Raw genomic sequence first — 24224 nt, 5'->3', positions numbered from 1 at the left:
GGAGAGGTCAGACAAAGAGTGATCCCGAAGACCCCTATGAAAGGTACAAAAAAGATAAGTCTACCCTGCCTGGATTAAGGTTTTCAGGACCCACCCTCTGGAGCCATATGGTGACATGGAGTCATCGTGTGGATTCACCACCTACAAGATGAAGGATGGGGGTCATGTGTGATGCCTGATGGACAGTGTTACGTGGACTAGACCCTTGCAATGAATACAGTATTTCATAATGATTTTGAGGTGTTTTTAGTCATTGTGCAGTCATTGGTAATATGACACTGTCAGAACGGTCATGTAAAATTCATGTACTTGTAATTGCTCAAAACTGGTGGTTCCAAGGAAAACCATAGAATGCAAAAGACACATGGTACTACTTTTTGGTTGTGTCATGAGGACCACATTTCGCACTGAAAAGCAAAACCTTCATTGCATTGCTCTTATGCCGTTTTATACCATTAGTGAAGAATGATCAGCAGGGTATGGCTTGTTAAGGATTAAACACTGACTCCACATCAGAAGTGAACGTAATTCCGTAATGCATTGCATTTCATTTCCCTCAGTGTGTTGCAGCCATGCCAAAGTGAAATGCAATCACTGTCCAATCGTAGCCCTAAACTCTACTCAGGGGAATGGTTATAAGGGGTAAAGGGCTTGAAAGAATCATTTTATAGAAGGCATTATAGGCATCCACATTCAGGAACGCCCTTCACAGTTACTTATAGGCTGATTGCTTCTTATTTATCAAGCTTTTTAGAATTACTACAAACATTTTATGTTTAGGGATTGTGTAGGGTTGAGTTAAGATCAGGTCAGGATTAGTGTGCTCAAGGTTCGGCAAGGGTTACGGGGGGGGGGGGGGTTAAAGGTGCGATAGAGATTTAATATGTATAAACACTGCAATAAGGAATAATCACAATAGATTTTTTATTTTTTTTTATTTGATATGATATTACAGGAAAACTTTCTTTTTTAAAAAATCCTAAAATCTAAATATGTTTTTAAAATTTTATGTTTTTTTTTTTTTTTTTTTTATATGACAGGAAAACTTTCTTTTAAAAAAAAAAATCTTAAAACCAAAATATGTTTTAAAAATCATTTGAAAACTCAGAAACTAAAGTCTGTGTCCCCATAATATTTACCGCAGAGTAATATCTTTTCTCTGAGTAATTACTGAAATTAAAAATAACAGTATGACATGTTTATTTTAAAAAAGAAAATAAAGTGTTGATCTTAAATGATATTTGTAAGCACAGCAGCAGAATGACACTGAGATCTTTGGAGTAGCGTGGACGTCGGATCGGCCACCAAACCTTTCCGCCTTATTAGCGAGTTTCAAGGCTGCGAGAAAAAAAACACAAGGATGAAACATAAAAATGACTGTCAATAAATATCTAAAAACTACCATTTTAGTGTGCCGCAATGTGGAATAATATTAAAAATACACACATTTCCCTGAGTAAATCAGAATTAAAATGGTGAGGGAAAAATATATAATGAAAAAAAAAGAAAATTTTTACAACCAAATTAAAAATGTTCTTTTCTTAATATAAAGGACGTGCGTGTTTCCTAATTTACATGTGTAATATAAAAGTATTCAAGAAACAAAAAATGAAACGTAAATAATTTTTCAGGCCTGGATATGAGTAGGTACGTCTTATCTGATCGGCTACGAGTGAGGTCATGGTGACAATATCGATGTCATTTTTGGCAAAACATTATGAACAGTATGCACTGTGTAATGTCTCGTTGATGGTTGTGGACATGCAGTACCTTGAGTTCCCAGAGCACCATGGCTCCATCCAGACTGACACTACTGAACTTTTCCACTTTGACCTTGTCTCCCTCCACCACACACAGTTGGCTGCAGGCCAAACAAGACACTCTTAATATGACATTTCTCCAATCAAACATGCAAAAATAGTACAAATAGTCACAAATACGCCTTACACTCAAGTGTAGTCGATACGGAGCCACCTTTTTAATAAGGCCCGGCCACAAATGAATATACTGGCTATTAAGTATGACGTTCTATAGGATATTAATTCACATGTTCAAGTTACACAATGTCATGGCGACAATATAATAATAGCAATGAGCTACTTGGTTTGAATATTAAATATTGAATTCTCAAACATGTCTTATCTGATTGGCTACATTTGGGAAAATTGTTTATTCGATTTTTTTGTCATTGCATCAAGCAGCATTGATGTTTTCTGTCCCTACGTGATGCTGTTCTGGTGTAGAGTGTTCAGCTCGTTGTCTTCCTCGTCGGTCTTGGCCTTTTTGTCCAGGTTGCGGAAGTGCTGCATGGCCGACATGCTGTTTTTGGATGACTGCTTGGCGATGCCCAGCTTTCGCACGAACTCCAGTTTGCCAGGCCCTTTGTAGGAGAACTGGTGGGGACAACAGTCATGACCCTGTGATGTACAAAAAGGAACCAACACCAGTGAGAGGAGACACCACGTGGTATCAAAGCCATTGCACACCTTCAAATCTATCTATCTATCTATCGATCCATTCATCCATCCATCCATCCATCAAGTTGTTCTGATTGAAGCTAACACATGGACTTACCGCAGCCACAATCTCGGTCTCGCTGATGTACAGCACACTGAGCATGGGGAGATGTTCTATAGTCAGCTGTGTAACCCTGCATAATGCATTTAGTACATACAAACAATAATTACTATTACATTTCCGTTATTTTTGCTATTTTCTATGTTACTTTATTTCATACCGCACGTCTTTTATTTACAGCCAGCTCCAGAATTATTGACGACCTCAGCAACGATGGCCAAAACGGCTATGATAAACAATGTTTTTGTGGTTAAGTATCAAAATATGAAAGAAATCGAAACTTAAAAAAAAAAAAAAAAATCCTTATACAATTTTTTTTTAATTGGCAATTCCCATAAACAAAATGCAACTAAAAACATGATACCATTTATTTAACTTTTAAAAAAAAAAAAAAATCATTAGACTGCATAGGCACTCTAACTGTGTTAAATAAACCACAATGACAATATGACAATTTCATAACAAGTCTTTACCAACGGTGCCAATAGTTCTGGAGCCAACTGTATGTTACATATAGTATTCATTTAACCATGAAACATGTTCGCCATGTTTCTTAGAGAAGCATTATTTAGAAATGTACTACGGTAAAATCAAATGATTCTCATTATCTGTCGGGACTGTAAATAGATTAGTTCGGGTGTTTACTCTTTGCTCTGTGTGGCGTCGGCGACGCTGATGGAGCTGTTGTGGCTGACCCAGACCAGCGCGTCTCCGGACGGAGAGAATGCGATGCTGTGTACCCAGCCACCACAGTCTTTATGCTCCAGAAGCATTTCACCAAACGGCATCTTGGCTCCCCATGGTGTCGGGCCGGGCTTGTCCTCAATTTCCTTGATATACGTGGAGAAAATCCTGTGAAGTCAGAAATATAACCGATCAGCTGCACTACTAGAAATTTAAATGATGATTAAAATGATGACTCATGAGCGGCAGATGGACATTTAGTGTGCATCACATAATACACAAACAAATCTTTTCAATTCAGTCCATTTTGATTTGCATAGCAGCACATTTTAACAATGGATAGTCAAAAAGCAGCTTTCCAAACCGAAATCTGGCGGTAGGTTTAGATTCCAGAAGTGATTGTAGCAAGGAAACGAGAAAGAAACCTTTAGTGGAACAAGACTCAAAATGGAACCTGCCGTCTCCTGCGTGACACACGGATAGTGGGATTATAAATCATTACCAGCTGTTTCTCAGAAGTGTATATAGCACCAAACATAAACCTAAATCAAAACAGCTCCAGAACCTAAAAATCCTATACACTGCTTATAAACTCCAACACTGCTTGCACATGTATTGCAATATTCATTACTGTGGCTTCGCTGTGCTTTTACATAACCACATAACATGCCTCCAATTGCATAACCCATGATCCCTGATGGCTGGAGAATAAATGTTTACTGTTAACAATCAAACGTGTTGATGAGTTATCAATCTCAGCCTGATTGTGCATTGTTTTATTCTTAGCCAGGTCTTTGGTTTACTACCAAGCTTTTTGTTTGTTCTGGAACTGTGTGTCCACCAGTAAAACTTCATTTGTCTTGTTTTACGAGGCTTCCTGGTCGCTCTTTTTGTTCGTTGATGTCCCATTTTGATGTAGCAGTTAAAACAAGGTTTCTGTTAAAGCGTTAAAGCTTTCCAGCCAACTCAGCTTCCATGGGATCCACCATATCGAGAAATGTCAACATGGCCGAGTTATCAGACATATATATATATATATATATATATATATATATATATATATATATATATATATATATATATTTAATGTAGGCTGTTTTGTCGTAAGTACAACAATAATGGGTCGTTTGTAGGGAATTTTGAATAAGGAAAGATTCTGGATATAAATCAGATGTAATGTTTGTGTATAATGAGATACACTAATATGAATTAGTACACAGAGGTGGTGTAACCTGCAGTGGAGATCGGCTGATCCGGCTGCCAGCAGGATGTTGTTGGGATGCCAGTCCAGACTGAGCACGGTCGAGCAGATCCCTTTCTTTATGTGCTTACTGAGCCACCTGCGCAAAAACACCATCAGAAACCATTAAAAAGTGCTAATAGATTAACTGGCATTCGGATCTGTAAACGAGTTTAATATGAACTTGTTTTACAGAACCGCTTACGTTAAACCGATTTGATTGAGCTCAGAGAGAGATGATTTAGGTATGATGCAGCTTGCTCTATTCGGACCGGGAGTTTTACACTCATTTAATAGCTACACACTTAAACTTGGTGTGTCTTCGCTGATTTGGGATCAAGAGGAAAGTGTGAACATTTTTGGTTTGGGTTAAATTGCTCTTTAAACATCGGTCTAAGCTGTAACTTTGGGTTTTCCAACAAGGGAAAGTCTTCAGGAGTTTATTGTGTTTATTGAGAGGCCGGTGACAGAACAACAACAACAATAACAACAACAACAAAAAAAGTATGACGTGATGTTTTATAATAAATTAAAAATAGCTAGTGTGGGCAGATTGGTGTGATAAAAGAGAAATAAAACATTTAGTTTCATGCTGTTATTGGAAAATGATATTCCTGAGATGTGAGCCTGTGTGTGTGTGCGTGTGTGTGTGTGTGTGTCTTACCAGTCGTTCTCTTTCTCGAAGTAACACACAGAGATGAGTTTGGCTCCACTTCCAAGAGCGAACTTGTTCTCCTGAGGTGACCACTTGACACACGTGGCGGCTCTGTTGATGCGAACGAGGACGAGAGTCGGCTTCCACACGCCGTCCTTCAGCGTCCACACGTAGGCGTTTCTGTCTGAGGCGCATGTGACGATGCGGTTTGAGTCCGGGGCCCAGTCGATTCCTGAAACATTGTTACAGCAGAACAGTAAATATCTATTTGCACACTGTCTGTCTGAGTGTCTGTCTATTCATCTGCCTGTTCGCCTGGTCATCCATCTGTCTATCTGTCAGTCGTTCTGTTCCTCTGGTCATCCGTCTGTCTGCCTGTATGTCTGTTCATCTGTCTATCTAGCAATTAGCCTGTTCCTCTGTCTGTCTGTCTGTCTGTCTGCCTGACTGTCTTTCTGTCTGTTTTTGCCTGTATTGTCTGGTAATCTCTCTGTCTGTCTGTCTGTCTGTCTGTTTAGTCTTTTTGTCTATCTGGCCACATGACTGTCTGTATAGTAATATAATTTCTTTCTGTCGGTCTGTCTGTATATCTGTTTGGTCAACGGTTTGTCTGCCATTCTGTCTGTCGTTCTGTCTCTTTGACCATCTATCTGTCTGTCTTTCTGTCAATCTGTTTGGTAATTTGTCTGTCTGTCGCTTTGGTCAACTATCTGTCTGTTCAACTGTCTGTCTGATCATCTGCCTGTCTGACTGGTTAACTATCTGCCTGTCTTTGTGTCTGTCTAGTCAACAGTCTGTCTCTCTGTTCGATCATATCTTTATTTGTCTGGTTATCTACCTTACTGGTCATTTGTCTGTCTGTGTGTCTGTCAAGTTACCTATCTGCTTGTCTGTCTGTCTGCCTGTCTGTCTGTCTGTCTGTCTCTCTGTCTGGTAATTTGTCTGTCTGTCTGTGCAGCTATCGCTTTTTTCCATGTATCTATAAGTCCTCTTTACGTACATATTCATGATTGTATTGCCGGATTGCATAGTTGTAACACAGTGTATGCTGAGTGTAGTGTGTACTGTGTTCATGGTCAAAGTGTATTTTCAGCCCAGCCCTCTCTGCATGAGTGTATGTTTTGTGGGTGAGCCGCGTGTGTATGTGTGTGTGTGTGTGTGTGTGTGTGTTGTGTTATCAGTGAGATAGCGACTAATGGAGCGCCCTCTTCCTGCTTTTCTTTTACCCGTGATTCGCCCGCTGTGCTCCTTCAGCTCGTGGATTTTGATCCACTCCTTCTCCTTCTTCTGGTAAATGTTCACCAGACTGCTGTTGGGGCTGATGGCGATCTCTGAAAGGCAGAAGCAAAGATGATGATGATGAGGAGGAGGAGGATGATGATGATGATGATGGTAGCGATGCTCTCCGGTTACATACGTTTATGCACTTAAACGCTCTCTCAGTCCTGCTAAAGTGGATTGTCAGGCTGCGTTTAGCAGATTTAGGAAAAGTTGAAATGCTGAGTGTTCAAGGCGTAACTTTGCAGAATCAGATTGCACTTGGTGATGCTGTAATGGATGATTATTGTGTGTAGGGGGGGAGTAGTGACGGGTGTTCACACTTACGAGTTCGGTCTTTGTTCCAGGCGTGACAGGACAGAGGCTCCAACCCGAAGCTGTACAGAGACATGTTGGAACAGAGGAGTTCTGGAATGCAGGACACACACACACACACACCCACACACACACACACAGTACTAAGTCTTACAGAAATGCAAGAAGAGGTAAAAACAAGAAACTACAGGTAAAGGTTTTTTTGTTGTTGTAAATAAATACCTAAACTATAGCTCAATGTAAACATGGAAAACATTCATCACATTACTGAAGTGAACATTGCACTGAATCAAACCTCAAATTAAAATTAAACAGAAACATCCCCTTGATTCCTCCTTATCACAAATGACACACTTATACTAAATTAACAAAAACTACAAAATGCAAAAGATTTGCTAGATGACACACAAAGACATTTTAATCTGACACTAGACTAATATGTCTATATATGTACATGTACAGAACTCAGCGCTTCACCTTTCTCTGAGTCGGTATATTCAGTCCTGAGGTCAGTTGTGCGGCTCCGTGGACTCTGGGCAGTCGACACGAATGCTGCCGAACACTGAGGCTCTGGGGAGGGAAAAAACACCGAGTGAGCGAGAGCAGGAGGAGGAGGAAGAGGGCGTGTCTGCATACTGCCTGAAGAACAGCACCTGAGTCTGTCTGGATGAATTCATACAGTAATTAAAAGACAAGTCCAAACTGAAGCACATTAAATATGTTCATACTGACATACTTGTGATGTGATTAGTGATTCAGGTGCCAAATTGTTTCTTGGTGCTGTAATTCTGCAATTCCTATGACAGGTCACTGGTTGCGTATCGCTCTGACGTCATAACCTGCAAAATGTTCACGGTCACAGATTTCACTGCAAGCTTCCTAAAAAGAAAACCGCCAGAGCTCCTTTTGTTGCTCAGATTTCATTTCCGAGTAAAGTTCTTCGCCTCATGCCGCCAGGGTCGGGGGTTCGATTCCCACAGCTCTGTGTGCGCGGAGTTGGCATGTTCTCCCTGTGCTGCGGGGGTTTCCTCCGGGTACTCCGGTTTCCTCCCCCAGTCCAAAGACATGCATGGTTGGTGTGTCTAAAGTGTCCGTAGTGTGTGTGTGATTGTGTGCCCTGGATGGACTGGCACCCTGTCCAGGGTGTGTCCCGCCTTGTGCCCGATGCTCCAAGCTCCCACGCGACCCTGAAAAGGAGTAAGCGGTTGAAGGTGGATGAATGGTTCTTCTTCTTCATCTGAAACTCGGCTCGGCTTGTTAGCGATCTACAAGATGACGAGCACGATGGTGTTGATACTAACATGAAAGTTACGGCTTTAGAAGCCGATCTACTTGAGCGGAGTGAACAGATGAGGAGGCAAGAAATGTGGACAGACTTGACCACTAAAGCGCCGCTGCATCACTCTCGGAGAGTCGAGATGAAGCGAGGGCTAAATCCCATTGCACCACGATCAGGAAGACATTGTGGATAATGTAGGAAACGTAATATTATATACAAATGTGGTGTTTGGCTGGTGGTTGGTTCTCAGGACAGTACAGCAACACTGTGTGTGGTTTTGGTATGAGTGGATCAGGTACAGCAGTGTTGGAGGTTTGAACACTGTGTTAAACATTTACTGCTCTTTATTACACTCTCCTCCCTTGGAGGTGTACAGGCTTATCTTTTTTTTTTCCATGCACATTGTGTATGTGTGTGTGCGTGTGTGTGTTAAAGTCATTAATTTGTGTCCGATCTTATCACAGAACTGGAAGGTGTGTTTTTTTTTTTGGTTTGGTGGAATGTTTCTCAATCCAGCGGTGACACTGAAGTGTTTAACAACACGAACACTGCTCACTTTTGCATTGAAAGACAAACTGTACAGAATGACGCATGGGCTGCGGCGTGTTACTGTACACCTACAAGGAGGTTAGCAACACCAGTGAAGATTGGGAACATCGCCATGTATGGACGCAAAGACACGCCCATTTCCAACTGCTCTCGTTTTTATCGTGAAGTTAAACAAAACAAAAACAACGACTTATTACATAATCGCTTATTAGAATGAATTGCTTTAATTAATTAATTAATTAATTAGCCAGTGTTGCTTGCTTATTACTCAGAAATCATCTTGAGGCAAGTAAACGTGCGCTATCAGGCAGCGTGTTTCTAAGCCCGATGTCCAGAAAATAAATTTGATAAAGGAGGCTGTGATTACAGGACTATAATAATATAGTGTTTCCTCATGGGTTTTAAAGTGTAAATGGAAAGTGTTGTTCCTAATGGCTCCTGATGGCTTATATAAGTTTATTCATTGATGGTGAAGTGGTGGAGTGGGGGGCTTTGGGGGTTAAGGCTCTGGGTTACTGATTGGAAGGTTGGGGGTTCAAGCCCCAGCACTGCCAAGCTGCCAATGTTGGGCCCTTGAGCAAGGCCCTTAACCCTCTCTGCTCCAGGGGCACTGTATCATGGCTGACCCTGCGCTCTGAAAAGAATTTCACTGTGCATGTGTATACGTGATCAATAAAGACTCATTATCATTATGGTGGATCCCAAGCCTATCACAAGGCAGGAATATTTCCTGGAGGTATTCATCATGCACACATTCACACACTTGGTCATATTTAGATTTGCTAATCCACCTAATGGCATGTTTTTGGGAGGTGAGAGGAAACCAGAGAACCCAGAGGAAACCCACACGGACAAGGGGAGAACATGTGAAACTCCATACAGACAGTAATCGGAGCTCGGGACGCTGGAGCTGTGAGGCAGCAAAGCTACGATGTCACCCGTGTCCGTGTTTATTCTGATTTAATGATCTTAGGGTGAAAAAAGGCCTTATTTGGTTCTGGAGGTTTTTAATGTGAACCAGAAAATTCCTACAGAAATCATTTAGGAATCTGATTGAAACCTGATTGATATAGATTTGCCGAATACATTGGAACTGATACTTTATACGTAGGATATTTGACTATAAGTATAAAATGACGATTATACGTTACATATATAAAGTAGATTGTACATTATTTTACATTTTAGCCTCTTTACAAAAAAAAAAAAAAAAAAAAAAAAACCCCTGAGGGGGGCAAATTAACGTCACTGCGTGTTTGTGTCCGGTGATGACGTGTTTCCGGGTTGAGGCATCCATCCAAGCGAGGACCGAGAAGAGAGAACGGGAGTGTCACTGTTTATTAAAGTTAAATAAATAAAATAAAAAACAAACCAAAAGAACAACACCACCAAGGACATCTTTTCTGACAACTCAGGTAGGGTGTTTAACAAAATGGCGGCCTTTCGTTAGGTTTTCTGCTCGTTTGGGGACGTTTCAGAGGGAAACAAAGTCAGAATGCGGTGGTTTCCGTTTGTTTTGATAACGGTAGCGTTTACAAGATGGCGTTTCTCTTAACCGTTCTCCAGGCGCATGATCTTTTCCCACCTGTATTACGACACACACTGGGTTCTCGTGGCTATTGGACAACTTCAACCCGCCCCTTCGGGGTCATTGGTCGATGTGGTGACTTTTCGCGAGAAAGAAACTTGTAGCGAATCCTCGCGCGGACAGCGGGAAAGAGGTAGCCAATCCCAGTGCAGGGAGGCGGGGTTTAGCGAATGCGGATAGGGGAAAAAAATGTAAAAAAAAAAAAAAAAAAAAGCTGGCTAGCTGCATTACGCTTATCACCTGACTGGTTGAAGCTGATATAAATATGTCGGATTAAAGCGAAATTTTGCATTGCATTTTAATAGCGATAAATTATGTTGTGTATTCGTCTTTTCTTTTGCAAAAAAAATAACTAGCTTAAGCAAATAACGTGCAAAATCTGTCATTGCTAGGCTTCCAAGGCTAAATTCACTACAGGAGAGTTGGGCTTGTGTGCAGTGTAAATGCAGTTCCACACACCTACATCCTCCTATAGAACACTTTATAATTATTATTTTGTAACGTAGTGCTTAAAAGCTTAACTTTCTATTTACATATCCCACAAGTAAAGGAAGTGCAGGTGTGGGTTCAGGGTTACCTAAAACGGGGTGCTGATACACCAGGATAATACCTGGTGTGTACAAGGCTTTCAAGTCTGTGTACTCTTTCTTTAATTCTTTAATTCATTAATTCCTCGATTCATCTTTGGTAAACGCTGCATCCGGGTCAGGGTGGCACGGGGTCCGAGAGGCGTTCCCGGGAACGCTGGCAGCACAGGGCATCGTTCACACAGTCACCCAGTCGTTCACACAAACAGGACGTTTTGTGTAGCCGGTCCACCTACTGCTGTGTTTTTGGACAGGAGGAGGAAACCGGAGAACCCTGAGGAAACCAGCTCAGACAGGGTGAGAACCCGCGCCGTTCCATACAGACGGTAATCAGAGCTCGGCGTCGAATCAGGGACGTGGCGGCGCTTTTTGTGATTGTTGCAGCCAAAAAAATGCTTCGTTTTGTTGCGTCTGTTTTTTTTGTGTGTGTGGAAAACTTGTTGACTTGGCGAGATTGTTCTGCGTTGTCTTTCGCAGTGATGTTTGTTGGTAAATGAGACCTTTTAGTTGTACTCGCGTTCGACGCACGAGAACCGAAGAGGGCGTCGGCTGAAGGGTCTGAACAAAATCCGGGAGGGACCGGGTACGTGTTACGCTCGGCTTGGTCTGTGGATTGTCATACTTATTGCTATCCCAAAACAACACTGTTATTTCATGGGCATTCATCTGTAACATTATCTTATCCATTTTTTCCCCATCTATCTCTCCATCAGTGCCAAACAATCTCTCCATCAGTTTACTAGTAGCTCTCTCTCTCTCTCTCTCTCTCTCTCTCTCCTTCTCTCTCCCTCTCTCTCTCTCTCTCCCTTCCCTTCTCTCTCTCCCTTCCTCTTCCTCTCTCTCTCTCTCTCTCTCTCTCTCTCTCCCTTCCTCTCCTTCTCTCTCTCTCTCTCCCTCTCTCCCTTCCTCTCTCTCCCTTCCTCTCTCTCTCTCTCCATTCCTCTTCCTCTCTCTCTCTCTCTCTCTCTCTCTCTCTCTCTCTCTCTCTCTCTCCCTTCCTCTCCCTCTCTCTCTCTCTCTCTCTCTCTCTCTCTCTCTCTCTCTCTCTCTCTCTCTCCTTCTCTCTCCCTCTCTCTCTCTCTCTCTCTCTCTCCTTCTCTCTCCCTCTCTCTCTCTCTCTCCCTTCCCTTCTCTCTCTCCCTTCCTCTTCCTCTCTCTCTCTCTCTCCCCCTCTCTCCCTTCCTCTCCTTCTCTCTCTCTCTCTCCCTCTCTCCCTTCCTCTCTCTCCCTTCCTCTCTCTCTCTCTCCATTCCTCTTCCTCTCTCTCTCTCTCTCTCTCTCTCTCTCTCTCTCCCTTCCTCTCCCTCTCTCTTTCCCCCCTCTCTCTCTCTCTCTTCCTCTCCCCCCTTTCGCTCTCCCTTCCTCTCTCTCCCTTCCTCTCCCTCTTTTTCTCTCCCTCTCCCATATTTCTTTCTATCAATCTGCCTGTATCACTCTCACGCTTTCTGCCAATAACGCACTCTCTCATCATCGCCAACTTGTGTCACACTCTCACTCCTTCTGACTTTCTACCTTCTATCACTCTATTTGTTATCAGTCTTTCTCCCCGTAACTGACTGTCTGTCTGTCACTCATTCTTTCTTTCTTTCTGTCTTTCAACCTCAAACTGTCTTGAAGCTTGCGAAACAGTTTCAGTCTTTCATGTATGTGTGGAAAAAGGGGGGCTTTTTAAAATGTCTTTCTCGAACCCTTTTAGAAGGATAGAACCGTTTAGAGAACCTTTGAACGCTTCCCCCCCCCCCCCCCCCCCTCTATGAGTGTACTGTAGAATGGATTGGCAAAGTAACTTCAGATACTATACGCTATACTGCCAAAAGTTTGCGGACACCTGACCATCACACTTGCATGTGCTCGTCGAACATCTCATTCCAGATGTTGCTGTTATAACAAGCTCCATTCTTCTGGGAAGGCTGTCCACTACATTTTGGAGCGTAGGATTAGTGAGGTCGGGAACTGATGTCGAACCCACTCAGAAGAGCAGCTTTAAGTAAACTGTGTGTTCCTAGCATAGCTGAGCCGTAACACACAGATTTTTCTGGTTTTCCATTACCAGAGCCGGTTGTTTCAGCACTTCTGAATAAGACTTGATTTGACTGTAGCAAACAGACCCGAACCGAAAGACTGTGAAACGTATCAACAAATAACTGACTCGGATGAGCTCGATGCAGAACACTCTGACAGATTTCATTTTGCTAGGTGTTTTCCTCCAGGTCATCATGGCGTCCGGCAGCTCAAGCACCGAGGAGGAGAGGAGCCTGCGGGAGTGTGAGCTCTACGTGCAGAAGCACAACATCCAGCAGCTGCTGAAGGACTGCATCGTGCAGCTGTGCACGTCCAGGCCGGAGCGACCCATGGCCTTCCTCCGGGACTACTTCGAGAGGCTCGAGAAGGTGCGCGCTTTCATTCACAGCAAATAACAATCAGTGAAAAATGAAAAGACACCCACGGTGTCCTTGTTGATCGTCGGACATATTTGTTGTCTTAAGTTTGCATCTGTAGTTTAGCACGCTGGAGAGGCAAGGCTAATGAGGCTAAACACACTAGTTTAAAAAAAATAAAATAAAAATAAATTTTAATGTATATAATCGATTATATGCAGGAGGAGGCCAAACAGATTCTCAGCCAGCAGAAGTCCGGTTCTCGCTCCGATTCCCGCGAGGACGAGATTTCTCCTCCCATGAACCCGGTGGTGAAAGGTCGCCGTCGCCGTGGCGCCATCAGCGCAGAGGTTTACACCGAGGAGGACGCCGCATCCTACGTCAGAAAAGTACTGAAACCTCTCTACACACTGAGCCAAGAACTAATTAAACTCTTACGCTGTGTTCACACAGGAAAAAAAAAAAACGTTCGACAGGCCACACCCACAAGGAATAAACTACAAGACACGAGTGACTTGTCTCCTGCTAGTGTGAACTTGTGTCTGTTCTTGTATTTGTATTTCTGGTAATTTAGTGAACTACCTAGCTATTCAGAGATGTTAGCAAACCGCTTAAACAAAAAAAAACAACTGGTTTGCTAATTAATATTTATATATATATATATATATATATATATATATATATATATATATATATAAAAAATATACACAGCCCACCGGTCAAAAGTTTAGACACACTCGTTCTTTATTTTTATTATTTTCCCCACATTTTAGGATAAAAATAAAATAATCAAAACTCTGGAGTAACACAAATGGAACTATGGGAATTATGTTGATAAAAAAAATCCAAAATAAATTAAAATAATTGAGTTTTTTAGCATCTTCAAAGTAGATGCCCTTTTTGCCTAGAATTTCAAAGAAATGTATTCTTGGTGTTTTCTTGCTCGATTTCTTGAGGGATTTCCCCGAGATGCTTTTTAAACAGCATTAAAGGAGTTCACACCGACGCTGGACTCTTATCGGCTGCTTTTCCGAAAGTTTCCCTCAGAGTCGTCCGTTTAAGAAACTCTTTTTTTGTAAATAAAATGTTAGTCTTCTAATGAAAGAAATGAATACGTCGGCGCGATTATAGTTTTTGTCTACGACACCGATTTCACAGGTTTAATCACACACCTTCAGATCAAAAGGTTTTTAAGATCATGAGAAACATTTCAGTCGCGTGTCCACAAACTTATGACCTTGGGGTGTGTGTGTGTGTGTATATATATATATATGTATGTGTGTATATATGTATATATATGTGTATATATGTATATATATATATGTGTGTATATATATATATATATATGTGTGTATGTGTATATATGTGTGTGTATGTGTATATATATATGTGTGTGTGTGTGTACATTATGTGTGTGTGTATATATGTGTGTGTATGTGTATATATATATATATATATATATATATATATATATATATATATATATATATATATATATATATATATATATTCGGAAGTAGCTATAATGGGGAAAACTATAAATAAGTTACAGTTCTTAGGTATATATTTAGATTTTTGTTAAACACACCCTTGGTGTGTGCGCAGTGAAGAAATTAAAGTCCGAATGTGTTCGTGTTTGTTTTCCAGGTCATTCCGAAAGACTACAAAACAATGGCTGCTCTCGCTAAAGCGATCGAGAAGAACGTGCTGTTCTCCCACCTCGATGACAACGAGAGAAGGTGACGTTTCTTTTTTACTCTGCTTAAAATCTTTTTAATATTAACTGAGATGTTTACAATCGCTTGAATATATGAGTTTGATGGTTCGGGGGCGGGGCATAACGCTATACAGTATGTACATAGAAGTACCGTATAATCATATATACGTATCAAGATTTTATGATTATTAACGATAAAAATTCAGATTACATTCAAGATATTACTCGGGTTCAAAACCGCTACAATTTTTTTTTTTTTCTTCAAATGTATACAGATGTTTTATACTTTTACACAGAACTCCAGCATAAAACCAGCCACATATATTTAGTGGCTTGTTAATAACATTTGTATAAGCTTCTCTGTCGGCTTGTAGGATGGGATTCACACATACGCTGCTGAGTTTTATATCCAAACGCTCTCCCTCCAGAACCTGGAGGGGGGGGCTTCATACATCATGAAGTGAACAGCGCCCTCTTGTGTTCATAGCAAAGTGCTATAAATACTGTATTCAGGGAGAACGCACAGCGTCAGTAAGACACCTGTAATATCGTTGTCTAGCATGAATAAAAATGCTAATTTAGTAAGATTACCTCAACTAAACCTTAAGGTTTTATCCAGTGGTGTTCCAGTGACATGACTGAGTTGGAAAGTTCAGATTACAGATTTCCCCTGTTGTTGCTAATAACTCAGTCAGTACTAATAATAACTAATATCTCAAGTATAGCTAATCCTTAATAGCGAACATTTGTAAGTGAGACAGATTTCCTTTTGTCTTTATATTGACGAGTGTTAAATATATAAATATATATCTTTCCCTCCTCTATAGCGATATATTCGATGCTATGTTTCCTGTGAACTACATCGCCGGAGAGACCGTCATTCAGCAAGGTGCGGTGTGTGTGTGTGTGTGTGTGTGTGTGTGTGTATGCAAAATGCAGTTCATGTAATTAAACTGAAACAACAAATGTCAAACATTGTATTGTATTTTTTTTTTTTTTTAATTTTTTCTTTCTCCAGGCGACGAGGGCGACAACTTCTACGTGATCGATCAGGGTGAAATGGACGTAAGAGCGAGACGTTCTTTTTAAGTATATAATCAATTGCCGTCACGTGTCCGGTCCGTCATGTGTTGTTGCGTTCTGTACGTTGCGTAAGGTGTACGTGAACAACACGTGGGTGACGAGTATCGGAGAAGGCGGCAGTTTCGGCGAGTTGGCGCTGATTTACGGCACTCCGAGAGCGGCGACCGTTCGAGCCAAAACCAACGTCAAACTGTGGGGCATCGACAGAGACAGCTACCGGAGAATACTGATGGTACACACACACACACACACACACGGTTTTCACTTTTCAATACGAGACCAATTCTCTCATTTTCAGCATGAAAATCGTACGTGTTTTGCAGGGGAGCACTCTGAGGAAGAGGAAGATGTACGAGGAATTCCTGAGCAAGGTGTCCATTTTGGGTAAGCCTCATCACTCGTTTCGTCTTTTTTTTTTTTTTTTTTCTTTTTCTTTTTTTTTTAATTGAATCCATAAGTTTGCTAACGGATCGTTTTCCCCGCGCTCAGAATCCCTGGATAAATGGGAGAGGTTAACGGTGGCCGACGCTCTGGAGACGGTGCAGTTCGAGGACGGGCAGAAGATCGTCGTCCAGGGCCAACCCGGAGACGAGTTTTTCATCATCCTCGAGGTAAACACTAGTTTAGCGAAACTTTTCAAAAAAATGTTCCTTCTTAAAAAATTTTTTAAGAAACGGATAGATCTTCTGAGCGAAAATCCGAAGGTGCTGTAGATGGCGCTACGGCGGATATCAAAAAGTCTACACACCCCTGTTAAAAGGACAGGTTCTTGTTAAGTAAAGGATGAAACTAAGATCAATCGTGTCAGTTCTTTTTCCACTTTTAATTTGAAATTGCAAAGTTTACAAATAAAGTGAGAAAACAATCAGAAACTTGTATAGGGGGAAAGAAAAAGAACATTTTTTATGTATAATAATCTGGTTGCATAAGTGTACAAATCCCCACCCCACCCCCGCCTAAACTAACACTAATAGTTCGTTAAAGCGCCTTCAGAGTGTCCCATGGTATATCTAATGTCTGGGGAAATTCTTTTATACCTTTCTCCTGGTTGACAGCGAGGTAACCATACAGGCTTCGTAAGCTCTTCGCAAACCACGACGCTGACGAAGCCGAGAAGATGTGATGAAGATCCTACAGAAACAGCCGGTCTTTATTAATCGGAACCAGTTCGGCCGTGTGATAATTACTTTTGAGCATAAGACCGAATACTTATGCAACTTTTAAAAAATTTTATTTAAAATGTTTCTGATTGTTTTTCACTTCATTTTTATACCTCACAAAAGTCTGGTGTGACCAGGGGTGTGTAGACTTTTTATATCCATTGTATAAAACACACACACACACACACACACGCACTCAGGTGCTCTGGTGTTTACAGGGATCTGCAGCGGTGCTTCAGAGACGCTCCGAGAACGAAGAGTTTGTAGAAGTGGGCAGACTCGGCTCCTCCGATTACTTCGGTGAGCGTTTTCTCCTCTATTCACCTGAAATATAATAAAAAGATTCGATGTTTTCTTGTTATTTCGTGCTTTCGTACTCGCCCGTGCATTTCTAATAGATGACAATTTGTCGTTTTTATGCACTTCGAGCTTTAAAAAAAAAATGTAAAATTGTGTGTGTGCGTGTTCAGGTGAGATCGCGCTGCTGATGAACCGTCCTCGCGCCGCCACCGTGGTCGCACGCAGCCCTCTGAAGTGCGTGAAGCTCGACCGTCCTCGGTTTGAGCGTGTGCTCGGACCCTGCTCCGACATCCTGAAGAGGAACATCCAGCAGTACAACAGCTTCGTCTCTCTCTCCGTTTGAATCTCTCTCTCTCTCTCTCTCTCTCTCTCTCTCTCTCTCTTCTCTTTCACCTCCTCTGTTTATCGCAGGGTCCAGCTACGCTTTATTTTCTTACTTCTCTTGTGTACGTTTCGTTCGTGCTCGCCGTGTGTGTGTGTGTGTGTGTGTGCGCGCGTGCGTGCGTTGTCGATTTAACCTCGTATTCTCGAACGTAGAGATGTAAAGTGAAGCTGCCGAAACAGGAAGTCGACCAGAAACTGCTCTCCTTAACAGTTATTCTGTTCATGTAAATGTGACTATTTATTTCTCTGCAGCGTTCAGGGCGTGACGAGTCCCGAGACAAGGCTGCTCGGTACATCCATCCATCCATCCATCCATCCATCCATCCATCCATCCATCTATCCATCCATCTATCCGTTCGTTTCTTTTTAACTTATTGCGTTTTTTTTTTTTCTTTGTTCAGCCGTTCAAACCATTTCAGAGTATTTAGCATCTGGCTTTAGTTCCACCGAGATCACTTTCATCTTTTTTTCACATTCTTGTAGTGGTTCTTCATAAGTTTCCCACATGTGCGTGTGTGTTGTAGCTTAATCTGATATTTTCAAACAAAACGTTGAAACAGGAAGTCAAATATTACAAAAAGAAAAAAAAAGACGGAGAGAGACTCCTCTTCTTTACAGATGAGCCTGTTAACTCGTTTATAGGTACAATAGATTTGTTTTATTATATTTAAGCTTACTGTTACTAAATCCTGGCGTTCCATCCAGGGTGTATTCCCGCCTCGAACCCAGTATTCCCGGGACGAGCTCTGGATCCGCCGTGATCCTGACCAGGATAACCGCTTTGCAAGCTAGGGCTGGGTGATGTACCGATATCGTACTGATCTCGTAACATATCGCGATATCGATATGATGTGGTCATATCGCCCAGCCCTACTGCTCCGGTTACTTTTTGTTCCAAAGGGTTGCTTCTCTGACGAAGAACTCGATGACGTTTAAAGTCTAATATCAATCAGATGAAACTTACAAGAGGTTACAATAACCTAAATGAATGGGGGGGGGGGGAACCAATTAAACAGACCATCCAGCGATTATGATATAATATAAACGCCGGAAGAACAAAACCTTCAGGGAGAAATTATTCAAGACCCTTGTCTTTTACTGTTTTCTGTACTTTTTTTTTTTTTTTTCCTCCTTTTCAAAATCAATTCCTAATGGCTGGGAAAATCGTAAAATATCTGAGTTTTCAGGAAATGTGAGTTTGTTTAATCGTAATGAAACCAAGCCCACCTTAAGGTCTTAATTTTCTGTGTGTTGTCTTTTCCAATCTTGAGTTTTGGGCTTCAGTGAAGGTCAGGAATCGCCGATTTCTCTCTCTTTTCGAATGACGTGATTTATTTGGAAGTGTTAAGAGCGCGACGAATCCCAAGACGAGGCTGTAAACTGTCTGTAAATCTCAAGTTTGCGCCCTTTAGCAGTGTTTACAATTCATTTTGGGCTGGTGTGTGTGTGTGAGTGTGAGTCTTGTCGGTTCTGTTTGTTCTCTCGAGGGTACTGAAGTTGAATCATTATACACTGTGTGTGTGTGTGTGTGTGTACTGTAGCGATCCGCTTTGCTCCTTATTGTTCTTTATTGCACATATATAGCAGAAGTAAATGATAGTAAATCACCATAACTGTATTTTTTGCACACTTTGTTATATACTGAAATTGAAATATTAAGATTCTCTCTCTAAATATATATATATATAAATATATGTGGCGCTTATTTTGCATTATTATTGGTTTTTGTTTTGTTTTCTTTTGCTTGCTGTACTCTCCTGTCACTTCAACTGTATATCCAAGACCGCACCCTTTTCACTACGTAGTGCACTATTTTTCTACATCCAGCACACGAAATCCCACAATGGCCTGCAATAGGTTAAACAATCCAAAATACCAAATACCGTCAACATCTACACATGTGGCATACGTAGTGTAGTGAATGAAGTCTAGTTTGGGACACGCCCACGACGGACTAGTGGTGAGGTGTTTATGTAGCGAGTGTGTATTGCGACACGTCGACGGTAGACCGCTCGTTCTGTCGCGGTGGTTCCGAGGCGAATAAGGTGTGGTTTGGAACATGTCCGTAGTAGATTAATATAGAGGAGGCCTCACTAGTGAATAGGGGTGTGGGGTTTGGGACACCTCCATAATAGACTGATCAGGGAGAGGTGTTCGTGGCATCTCTCAAGCCTTGTATATTAAATAGGGAGTGGTTCGGGACATTTCCACAGCGGACTGATGATGCTTAGACATTTTAGATGGTGGTTAGTAAACTGGGTGTGGTTTGGGACACGCCCACAATGACGTCTCTATAGTGGAACGGAGGCATTTCAGATGTCTCATTAGTGAATAGGGTGTGGTTTGGGACACGTCCACAGCGGAATAGTGAAGCGTTTGCGTACGGAATAGGGGATAAATCTCCGTTTTTTTACCTCACGGTGCTTCTGTTCTTCATAGCAGAGTTTCGTTTGGGTGCTGCGGGTTTGTTGTCGCGCGTTTCTCGAGTAACTGCTTTGGATCAACGGAGCGAAGCGTCACGGAGTGAACTTTAGCACACGTGCGGTACTGTGTTTTTCTTTTTAAGGTCCTCGTAATGTAATTGTGTTTGGATTATAAACACTGTGGAGCAGAAAGCGAGCTCGTCGTTACCGTAACAGAATAGCTTTTATTTAGTATGGTCTATGGTCACTTCATTTTATAACATGTTTAAAGTAGCAGTATGTAACTTTTTTTTTTTTTTTTTTTTTTTTTCTAAAAATGAAATACGTAGTTCTTTCAAGTCGGCCTAAAAGTCTCAAATAAATTTAGAGCCGTCAGACGGGACTCTTACGTTGTAAACAACCATGTGAACACCTCCAAATTCCCAATAGTTACATACTGCAACTTTAATACAGAATGTTTATATAGCAAACATTTTTGTATAGTATTAAACAGGACAGTGAATTATGGTTCTCCCAACATCGTACTGTATTTCTCAACACTGACTGAGGAAACTCAAGCTGAAAACGTGTGTGTGTGTGTGAGTGAGAGCTGCAAACCCATATAAGAGTCTCTTTACACTCGTGTCGGATAATTTTAGGTTGTGGAAGTGCCTGATTTCTTTATTTTCAAAAGTTCCTTTAGCTTGAGTGTCGCTTTTGATAAACGCAAATCTTTCAGTCTGTGGGTTTGAGCATAGGATTAAGTCTCATATCGCAATAATCGCCCCACGTCTTATCACAGTTTTACAACGCAACATGTTCTTGTTCGTCCCTTCATCTTCTGCAAGTTCTTTATGGTTGTCCGAGTCGCTTGGTTTTAAATCCTTCATTCGTTTATATCATGCGAAAGAGAATGATTAGAAAACGTTCGTTAGAAAATATTGCAGGCGGGAACAAACGGTAATAACTGCAGGGAATTCCGGGATTGGTCGAAAGTCTCGGCACGAAAGGGTGGGGATTGTTCAAAGCTTCTGCAGGGGCAGGATTGAAGTGCGGTCTTGTTCACGTCGCATAACCACACGTTCACACTAGCAAACGCTATTACAAAACGCAGTCATGCCGTGGTAAAGCTACAAATGCAGACGATTGGCTCGAAGGATTTTTAAACGAAATCGGTGCGTACCGATCGTAAATGGGCCTCGGGACAAAATGGTGGCTCCCGTTCACGAATGAGCATTTAAAAACGTAGCGACATGACGTAAAGATATCGTGAACTGTGTTAAACAGCTACGCGATTATTGCGGTGTGAAAATGTAACATTGGCACTGTGTATTAATGAAACAGTTTTGTTTTTGTTTTGTTTTTTTTTTTATGATGATGACTGACTTATTTTAGTGTCACGCCATGTGTTTTATTTCATGTAGTATAATACTGACTGAACATCCTGGATTTCCTACATTTGTAAAAAAAAAAAAAAAATTAAGCAGAACATTGTGAAAAGAACCAGATGTGATTTTCTTACGTTGTTCCCTCACGTTGATTTTCTGCAGTATTTGATTTTAGGAAACACTCGCGAGTTTGTGACGCGTTTATAGTACAGAGTTAAATGATTTTCTGTGCATCGCGTAGTGCTGCAACGACATGCTGTTTATTTCTGACGATGATGAAGAAACGTCCACGGCTCCCTCTGTAAGTGGCCATATTGGTCCCCTTAACCACCAGAACACACCTCCCCTTGTGCATTAGTCATTCCCATGTATTCTTTTCAGAGCTATAGTATGGATAAAAGCTGATATGATGTGATCATGGCTGAGTGTCCATCTGCGCTGCTCTTGAGCTTTGCTGAGGACCATTTTCTCTTCTCTGTTTCAGTGATGTATACAGATCTTTTTTTTTCTTTCTTTTTTTTCTTTCCATCCCTTCTTATCGTGCTGATGTTGTAACCCTTTTTGGTATCGATCATCCCAATGGCAGGCCAAGCAATAAAAAAAAAATTCTTAAACATGTCTCTCTTTTCTCTTCGTTCATTAAAGTTTGAATTTTACTCTACGTATTTTCGCTCTCGAGTTTTTTCCGGTTTTTTCTTTAATAGTAGGAGTGTGGATCTTGCGATTTGATTCACTTCTGGTCCATTTTCATGAGAGGAGTAAGAGGCCACACACACCCCCTATACTAGGATTGGCAGAAGCCACGCTTCCTGTTTTCAAACGAGCCACTAAACCTACGCTTGAGCTCGCGGGTCGAAAAGGCCTTCGTGGTGCTTGTGGTTTCTCTCTTGTGGGCGTGGCTTTTACTGTTTTTAATCCCAATAAGAAACGATAGTAGCCGCCGTGGATATGAAAAGTCCGCACACGCCTGTGAGAAGGGCAGGTTTTTGTGATGTAAGAAAATGGAAACTTAAACTTAAAAAGTTAAGTTTTGCAGCATATAATACATATCAAGTGACAAACACCCAGAAATATTTACTTTTTTGTTTGGGGGGGCTTCCAATAATCAGCTTGCATAAGTGTGCACACCCTTTTATAACTGGGAAGGTGGCAGTGTTCAGAATCAACGAATCACATTCAAACTCATGTTCGATACTAATTAGAGTACACCCGCTATCAATTAACGTGACTGATTAAAACCCCAGATAAAGTACAGCTGTTCCTGTAGGAGTTTCCCCACATCATCTTGGTAACATCGGGGTAGTGGTGGTTTGATGGTGTAGTCTCTGGGTTACTGATCGGAAGGTCGGGGGTTCGAGCCCCAGCACTGCCAAGCTGCCACTGTTGGGCCCTTGAGCAAGGCCCTTAACCCTCTGTAACATGCTGGGGTATGCAGAAAAAAGAATTTCACTGTGCTGTAATGCACATGTGAATAAAAACTCATTATCGTGTAAAGCCAAGGTGAAGCAGGTACAGGATCGTACAAGGCGTTGGATATACCAGGGAACACTGTAAAGATGATAATAAACAAGAACAGGGCGTCTGTCTAAAACTGATGAAGATCAGGACAAAACTGGTCATGGAGGCTGCTGAGAGGTCTACAGCAACATTAAAAGAAATTATAATAATATATATAATATCTCTGGGCTTTGGGGGTAGGGTGACAAGACGGAAGCCTTTTTCAACCCCAAAATACATCCAATCTCCCAAATCCATATGGAGTAATGTGCGACAGTCTGATGAGACCACAGTTGAACCTTTCGGCCATAATACCAAAAGATATGTTTGGCACAAAAAAATTTTAAAAAACCCACCGTCCCCACAGTGAAGCATGGTGGTGGCAGCATCAGACTCTGGGGCTGTTTTTCTCCAGCTGGAACTGGAGCTTCAATCAGGGTGGAGGGAATAACGGGTCGGCTCCAAATACCAGTCCATTCTGGTGCAAAACCTTAAGGCTTCTGCTAAAACACTTGAGATGAAGAGGAATCTCAGCTTTCAGCACGACAACGACCGGAAGCAAAACCTCCAGATCAACAAAGGCGGCAAAAGTCAAGACGTGCCGAACTGACTGACTCTTAAAGATCGAACGCTGTGATCAGATCTAAAGGTGCTTCTCAGGTATGATTAAAGTAATGATTCTGATTGCTTTATACTTTAATTTCCAGGTAAGAAATTTCACAATAAAGGTCAAAAAGGTCCCGACGTGATTTATCTGGCCATTTTAACAGGGGTGTGTAGACTTTTGATATCTGCTGTATATACAGTATAACGTCTATACAGCAACGCCAACGATCTCTGCTCTGCTCCTTCCGTCCTTCCGAGCGTCATTTTACTTTGTAATATCTTTGCACACGCTTAACCAAAGGCCGTATTGCACGTCAGACGGGAACTGAAGAAACGTCGGAGCGCGCGCGCCGTAGAAATCATCCGAGCCAATCGTCCGGCTGGATCGCTTTACAGAGTCGTACCTAATTTACATCGAATTGAGAAAAAAACACTACCACTGAAACCGTGGATGGAAACGGAAGAATTCAGTCCGTACAGGACTGAATCCTTTTTGTTTGATCGTTGCAGACAGAAATGTTTGATTTTGCTGCGGCGTTTAAAAAACTTCCGCGATG

The 24224-nt window shown here is 41.6% G+C and overlaps 2 protein-coding genes across 3 annotated transcripts; one reads left to right on the top strand and one right to left on the bottom strand.

The window, feature by feature from the left end:
- Positions 1-916: 916 nt before the first annotated feature.
- zgc:86896 (uncharacterized protein LOC415190 homolog) lies at positions 917-7398 on the bottom strand. The gene is made up of 10 exons (XM_017458998.3): positions 7227-7398; positions 6762-6842; positions 6383-6487; positions 5166-5388; positions 4494-4601; positions 3223-3429; positions 2575-2650; positions 2224-2417; positions 1771-1861; positions 917-1338 (listed from the first exon to the last, which is right to left on the bottom strand). The coding sequence occupies exons 1-10, from the start codon at positions 7381-7383 to the stop codon at positions 1333-1335; spliced, it is 1248 nt and encodes a 415-aa protein (XP_017314487.1). The 5' UTR covers positions 7384-7398; the 3' UTR covers positions 917-1332.
- Positions 7399-9835: 2437 nt separating this feature from the next.
- On the top strand, positions 9836-22178 carry prkar1aa (protein kinase, cAMP-dependent, regulatory, type I, alpha (tissue specific extinguisher 1) a). Of its 2 annotated transcripts, none has more exons than XM_017459043.3 (11): positions 9836-9992; positions 12963-13142; positions 13352-13519; positions 14778-14869; positions 15675-15736; positions 15866-15912; positions 16004-16162; positions 16254-16314; positions 16420-16541; positions 17309-17390; positions 17561-22178. In XM_017459043.3, the coding sequence occupies exons 2-11, from the start codon at positions 12969-12971 to the stop codon at positions 17731-17733; spliced, it is 1140 nt and encodes a 379-aa protein (XP_017314532.1). In that variant the 5' UTR covers positions 9836-9992; positions 12963-12968; the 3' UTR covers positions 17734-22178. The 2 variants fall into 2 exon arrangements, with proteins under 2 accessions (XP_017314532.1, XP_017314523.1); XM_017459034.3 differs by having other exon boundaries at positions 12949-13142.
- Positions 22179-24224: the final 2046 nt, after the last annotated feature.

The sequence above is a fragment of the Ictalurus punctatus genome, chromosome 2 (assembly GCF_001660625.3).
Source record: "Ictalurus punctatus breed USDA103 chromosome 2, Coco_2.0, whole genome shotgun sequence".
Lineage (NCBI taxonomy): Eukaryota > Metazoa > Chordata > Actinopteri > Siluriformes > Ictaluridae > Ictalurus > Ictalurus punctatus.
The sequence above is the reverse complement of the archived record's forward strand: the minus strand, read 5'-3'. Positions and strand labels throughout refer to the sequence as shown.